Raw genomic sequence first — 7379 nt, forward strand, 5'->3', positions numbered from 1 at the left:
TTTGTTTAAGTTAGTAGCATTATATTTGATCTCCATGCGGTGGTAAGTGGTATATAGGCTAGTAAACTCTGATAATACAATTATTTAATTTAGTTTTTAAAATTTAATTTACCGTTAAACATAAAGTCCATCAGCTTTTTTGTGAAAGTTAAATAGTAAATTCGATGGTGAGATCAAAGAAGCGTTCAGACAAGACAGAAATGTTCAGAATGAACCTGGTAGAGGTGTGGTTATATTAGTGAGGAAGTCTCTTTTTCTCTTGTGGAAAATGTAAATTTGTTGAATGCTCATTTGTATGATAAAGCGGTATGGTGCAAGGTCATTATTAAAAGGAAAATATAGTAATTGGTGCTGTGTATAGGGCTCCTATTACAAGTCTAGAGAAGAATCATTTATTGAATTACCTGATCAAGTTGTTTCCTTTCTTCACACAAGTTTTTCACTCATCCACTGGCCCAGTACCCAATTTCACCTTCACACACAATCACCCTGAAACTCTTTGCCACGCCCTCAATCGCTTGACTCAGTTAATTCCAAAATCTATCTTTCTCACTCTTCAGCTTCTCATCACACAGTGCATACCCAATCACTATTGTCACTTTTATTCTATCAAATATAAACTTCACACACACATACAGTACATTGTGAGCTTACACATCCATAATAAATCTTACACTTGGCCCATACATCATAAATAAGCACACCCACACCTTCCTTCCACCTGGTTGCACTGGCACTCACTCCTGACCAAACACACTTCACTCCATTCCACTCTTCCTTTCAGCTTCTTTTCACACAAACCGAGCACACTTAACTGTCCTCTTTTGAGCGCTTCCACCACCTCCAACCTCTTCCTCCATTTATTCCTCTTACATTCCACACAGCCACACCGACTGACTTACTTGAGCCCCAGACAGGCAGAGGATCCAGGTCAGAGGCTCATTCATTGAGCTTCTTCTGGAAAATAAAGATAGAGGAAAGGCGGACTCCCAACCCAGCGCTGCCCGCCTCATTAAAAAAGGTGTTATGAGGATGACCGCAAAATCTCTTAAGGGGTGGGTGGTGGGGTCGCCACACCAAATCTTCAACCACTTCTAGCATTTCTCATTCACCTGTACATGACACACTGAACCATCTCTCTCTACAACCTAAGTTTTACTTTTGTCCACATTTACTGCTAGGCCTTCACCAATCATGGGAATACCAACAGATAACTCAAAATATAGTCCTGCGGAGTTTTAATGTTCAAAAGTTGGTTAAAATGATGAACATGACACCTTCAAATACATTACGGTGATTGTTCCGAACTTTGAGCCATAAAAAAACACTAGTTTCCAAAAGTTAAGGTTGCACTACATTTATTCATATTATAATCCAAAGATGTACATTCAAGATTAAATATAGAACAAATATCACATAAATAACTGTATACCTTATAATAATAATGGTTGCCCCTCGTGTAACGAGGATGGCTGGCCCTAGGGCCACGGGGCCACCTACGCGTGAATTTGTTTAAGGTGTAGAAGCTGTCGCCAACACAACAACCACACCCTAAATTAACGAGCTGCTTGACCCAGTGTCAAGGAATAGTCCGAGAAGACCGAAAAACTTGCCAACTGCACTGGCTAACCATTACCCCGGAATACGACCCACAAATCGATTAACATCCAGGTCCCAATTACTGTTGGGTAGGCAGAGGCAAATGGCGTGAAGAAACTTGCCCATAGGGTGAAACTGTATGGTAATGCAGTGGAAGCGCCCCTTGGAGAAAAAACCCGAACCATCACAAACACACTTAAATTACTAAAAAAAAATAATTCTCCATGACCCGTGGAAGGATAGCACCTGTGATTGGGGTGAATGAGACAAACTGTAAAATCTAGACATTTCTATTCCCTCCAACACTACAGACACAATCAATAATGGTACACCAACATATGCGCACCTCTTAACCTGGCTTACAACACTACTCTGGGGAATAAAAGTTATACATGATATTGAAATTATTAGAAACTTAGAAAATGGCTCTTTAGAAAAACAACAATTTCAAATTATTAAGAAATGTTGCTTGCTCACATGAACAGGCCTTAAGAGCTTTCAACAAAATAAAATCACTTCACTGAGAAAATGGTGTAGTAGGGTGTGTCATAGGATGGAAGCTCAGCTAAAACTAATGGCCCATCACTTTTTTGGTAGATTTTAGTGTATATAAGCAGAAAATAATTTCAGTTTCAATATTTTGCAACCTTTTGCTAGGTAAATTTTAGCGTGAAATTTATCGAAAATCTAACGTACAGCTGCATTAGTGCATTACAATTAAATAGTGAACATTGCATTCTGACTTCATTCTTTAACAACCCAACTAACAATATTGGTTTCTGTTTCAGATTCTGATGCATTTATAAGTTGATAATATTTGCGATGGCTGCTTGTGTCAGGACGAGGAACCAAAAATCCAGCCATCTCAGTCACTATCTTGGGTCTGGGAGAGAGCTCCTGAAGTCGGAGTTGCCTACATTGAGAGATGCTTTGAGATACGGTGTTTTAATCAGGCAAATCAGTGAAAAGAACCAAGAACTTACACAGCAAGACATTGCCAGTGATATGACCAAGCTGTCTTGGCACAGTACACTCTGGCTAACGCTCAGTTCAAGCCTCAGTCATAACAAGTCAGAAGAAGATTGAGTGAGACTGCTCGCCAGTTGGGAAAAGGCAAAGTATCTCTCTCTGGAAACTTTTTGTAAAGGACTTTGCCAAGCAACAACTGGAGATTGCATATATTGCTGCAGTGCCCAATTGTTCTCTGTCCTGGTTTGGATGCGATCGTGACTGTAAATCAGGGCCCACATCTCCTGCATTTGCAAGCGTGAACTGAGATTCCTGTGATCGAACTGGCATTTGTCAAAGCACAGAGAGAGAAGACTGGCAGTATAAGGGCTCTCATGATTTCTAGCCAAGATATTCCGGAGTCCAAGAGACAGGAGGCTGCCACAGAGAGACAGAAGAGGAGAAGAGTTGCCGAGGAAAAGAGACTTGAGAAGGCCCAGGGTGAGGTAAAAAAGGCCGATGATTGGAGTCAAGCTGATTCAGAGTTTAATGACTTCCCCATGGCTGATCCGAGTGCTGACCAGGAGAATGGTGACTTTGTCCCTAACCCAGAAAATAATGATCCCAAACCTTCCAGGCATAAGATTCGAAATAGGAAAGATATCCCGAGCATAGCTCTGGTCAGCATGCGACACCACACTGGTCTCAGAGAAACTGCAGAGATAACAACAGCTGCCTGGATTGACGGTGGTTTGATAACACCTGATGATGTTCACCTGGTGATAGATCATAACAAAGTAAGGAGAGCTCAGGAGAAACTTGTCAGTAACCTAGAAGAGGAGTTTGATAAGGGGATAAGAGAAAATGGAATCAATTGTTTGTTCTTTGATGGAAGAAGGGATGACACTAAAGTGTTCATGAAAGTTGGAGATTCTGACAAGTTGTTCCTTGCCATGGTGAAGGAGAACACTACTCCTGCTGCAGTGAACCAGGAGGGAAGTATTTGTGGCATTTCCTCCAGAGAAAGATGACATCAGGAAACCAGCTGAGATAGTGGCAGATAACATTGTGAACTGGCTCAGAGAGAGGAACGTAGACCAGACCCTGCAGGCCATTGGAGGGGACAGCACCAACACGAACACAGGGTGGCAAGGGGGGTCATACAGTGGATAGAGCGGATGATTGGGAGGAAGCTGGTCTGGATTGTTTGTGACCTCCACACCAACGAGTTGCCACTCACATCTGATCCAGGAGCTGGATGGCAAGACTCTTTCAAACAACAGATGGTCTGGTCCTCTTGGCAAGATGCTGGACTCTGCCACTGAGTTAGAAATAAATCCGAGCTTTGAAAAAATCACAGTTGGCCCTCCACTCGTTGAGCTTGCGCCTGTCGTGACGACCCTGGTGCTGACCAGTACTATGGTTACATGATTTGCAGATGCCATCAAAACTGGGGTCATGCCTGATAGACTTGCTTACCTGCAGATGGGGTCCAGTCTCATTCTGGGTAGCTCACAACGGCTCTCGGTTCTGCAGAATTTGGGTCCATATCATAGCTGAAAGGAACCAGCTTCACAACCTGAGACTTATTGTCAATTCATCGTGAGTGTCTGCTGCCAGTGGTTCAACACCAAGGTCAAGTCATCGTTCTCCAGGTCAGGCGCATGTTCTCTTCAGCTTGAGCTCCTGAGAGTCAGCCAAGGAAGGTTGTTCAGATTGTGGGCAGACTGTGGGGAGATCTTTACATTATGTCATCCGAGGCATAGCCAGAATCAGTTGGTGACGATTCCTTCAGGGTCAGGAAAACTCCTGAAGTCAATCTAGGTGCCAAGACCCTCACTGATCTCATAGATCTGGATAACATCCAGGCTGGCAGTGAGCCCCCTCTTACCTGCAGCCTCACCAATGTTCAAGTCAGAGCTTTCCTGGACAACCCCATGCATGTCCCTGCCTGGCCCTCGCACACCCAGAGTATAGAGCGTTGTGTACAGCAAGTGAGCGAGGCCAGCAGTCACATGTACAGCCAGGAGAAGAGGGAAGGCTACATCCGAGCTCAGGTGGTCAGCAGGGAGGTGATGAGTAGAAACAGAAGCAAGAAAGACATGTTCTCTATGGTGTGCAGCAACACCGGGTCGTAGTAGTAAAACCGGTTTTTGTATTTGATGATTTTGTTTTCTAAAGGAATATTAAATTTAATAAATGTGTCAAGATCATTCGATTCACTATTCTGGATCATTTTCATCCTAATAAATTAACCTGATACATTTACTTTACTTTAAATAAGCTATTTAGTGGTGTTGGTAAAGGGTGGGAGTCTTTGAATTTTCTGAATTTCAAGTTAAAGTACTAACAACTTTTCAAATCTGAAGATATCACATGATTCTGCACATAGAACTACATCATTAATACCATGGGCCGATTTTTCAAACTCAAACAAAAAAAATTCGCCTCCGTATGACACACTCTAATGGTGTAGGAAATAAGAAATTATTAACTCCACCATGAATAGGCCTTAAGGGCACTCAACAAAATAATGGTACACCAACAGATGCACACCTCTTAACCTGGCTTAAGACACTACAGTGGGGAACAAAAGTTATACATGATATTGAAATTATAAAGAAATATTAAATGCATCTATCAAAAATATTTAATAAATATTAACTACACACAGCAAGACAATATCAGACACTGAAAAAATAAGGTCGTTGAACAGGCTTTGTGTGAAATATAACAGAGTCTAGAACTGCTTTTAGTATCCTGGTGGTCCAAGGTAGCATTCCCCGGTCACAGTCATGGGCTCGTGGGCCGTGGGTTCGAATCCTGGCGGGTTGAGGTGTTGATTGTATGTGGAAGTCCGCGTGCTTTATTGGGCTAATGAAATATAGATATATGCTGATAACCACAAGGAAAGAAGAAAACACGAAGTTCCCAAGCGCTTTCGTGTAATTCACATCTTCAGGGGTGAGTACAGACTAGAGAGAGAAATACAAATCAAGATGTATATATACAGAGGAGGGTGAGACCAGGTCCACAATGGTCAGGTATTAGGTAATGACCCTACTAATCTTTAAGTAGCACACAACGGTTGGTGGTCAGGTCAGATGGTCAGGTGACCCGGCCTTCTCACCTGGTCACAAATCTTCTTAACTACAAAATTGTCCAGCTTGTACATGCCGTTACTCAAATTTATGTTGAATGCTTCGGTATGTTTAATAAGACAAGATTCATGATGTTCCTACTATAAATTGAATTACATGGTAATATTGAGGAGGCATTATCCCAGTCAATGCAATGCTTGTTATCCCTCAAATGAACAAACAGAGCATTGGATTCCTGGCCTGTCCTAACTTACTGTTGTATTTAACATTCTATTGCAGATCTTTACCTGTCTGGCTTCATTGAAACATGTACATTCCTTGCAAGGAACTTTATAAATGCAACCAATTGTGTTGTTGGGGGAGTTCTTGATAATCATTTGTTTAACAGTGCATGAGTTTTTAAATCCCACATTGACGTTCCTTCACAACTAAAAACCTGGAACGTCAATGTGGCATTTAAAAACTCATTTCATTTAGTCTATGCCTATATCAAGATAAAAGTCACCCCTGATTTAGCTACCTGAGTGTGATGGACAATGATAACTTTGAGGATTTGATATTGACATAAACTTACAGACAAGAGTTCCTAATGATTATGTGATGTTGGTTATGATGTGGAATATACTGAAAGTGCTATAACATGTTCACTGGTGCCTGTAGCAGAGAACAATGAAGGTGACACCAAAGATAAACACGATAGTGGGGAAGATGATGATCCTGTATACTGCCAGGAATTTGGGGGACGTTGCAACACTGGAAGGGTGAGTGTTCTCCGAGACAATTGGGTCCACTACCGTTAAGGGTTTACTCACTCTCCTGAACCACGTGTCGTCCGTCGTCAACGTTATAAAAATGTGTATCATAATGTTTATGAAGAGAAGAACAATAATGAATAAGAACCAAACGTCAATGAGTTTGATAGTCGCGGTGGCAGGGAGGGTGCGCGAGGTGTTGGAGAAGAGGGTGTAGAGGACGAGGAGTGTGGTGAGGGACATGATGGCCCGCACGTTGAGGGCCTCCAGCTTGATGAAGAGTGTGGCCCAGCTCACCAGCAGCAGCAGTACTGACGGCAGGAAGGTGGCCAGCACGATCACTCCCTGACGACGGTGCAGCTCAAACTCAACGGTTAACCAACCACCGTCCTTAACCTCCCCGAGCCTCACATTGTAGATAATATACGAAGAGAGCTCTTTAGGTCCCGCATAAAGCACACTCCTCTGGGTGTCTGAAAACTGTACATAATCTTCATACGCTTGAGGGAGTCGGATGTTGATACTACACAGCTGGACGTCAAACGGATAGGCGTAGAGCTCGAAAGCACAGATGAACTTGCCGGTGTACTGACGGGTTTGAGTGAGAGGGTTGTGGCTGCCCGGGTAACTCACATCTGGTCACAACAAAGAAGAGTACTGTCAGCCATCCTCCTGCAAGCCATTTTCCTGTCAGCCATCCACCTGTCAGTCATCCTGCTGGTATCCTTCCTCCTGTCAGCCATCCTTCAGTCAGCCATCCTCCTGTCAGCCATTCAGCTGGTATCCTTCCTCCTGTCAGCCATTCAGCTGGTATCCTTCCTCCTGTCAGCCATCCTCCTGTCAGCCATCCTCCTGTCAGCCATCCTGCTGGTATCCTTCGTCCTGTCAGCCATCCTCCTGTCAGCCATCCAGCTGGTATCCTTCCTCCTGTCAGCCATCCTCCTGTCAGCCATCCTCCTGTCAGCCATCCTCCTGCCAG

The 7379-nt window shown here is 43.2% G+C and overlaps 1 protein-coding gene across 1 annotated transcript; it reads right to left on the reverse strand.

Moving 5' to 3' along the window:
- Window positions 1–6292: 6292 nt before the first annotated feature.
- Window positions 6293–7035, reverse strand: LOC121879449 (gamma-aminobutyric acid receptor subunit beta-like; the record flags this gene model as incomplete). Its single annotated transcript, XM_042386101.1, has 1 exon — window positions 6293–7035. A coding segment is annotated over one exon (743 nt), but the record flags the coding sequence as incomplete, so codon positions are not given.
- Between the last annotated feature and the right edge of the window lie 344 nt (window positions 7036–7379).

The sequence above is a fragment of the Homarus americanus genome, unplaced genomic scaffold (genome assembly GCF_018991925.1).
Source record: "Homarus americanus isolate GMGI-L3 unplaced genomic scaffold, GMGI_Hamer_2.0 scaffold13782, whole genome shotgun sequence".
In the NCBI taxonomy this organism is placed as follows: domain Eukaryota; kingdom Metazoa; phylum Arthropoda; class Malacostraca; order Decapoda; family Nephropidae; genus Homarus; species Homarus americanus.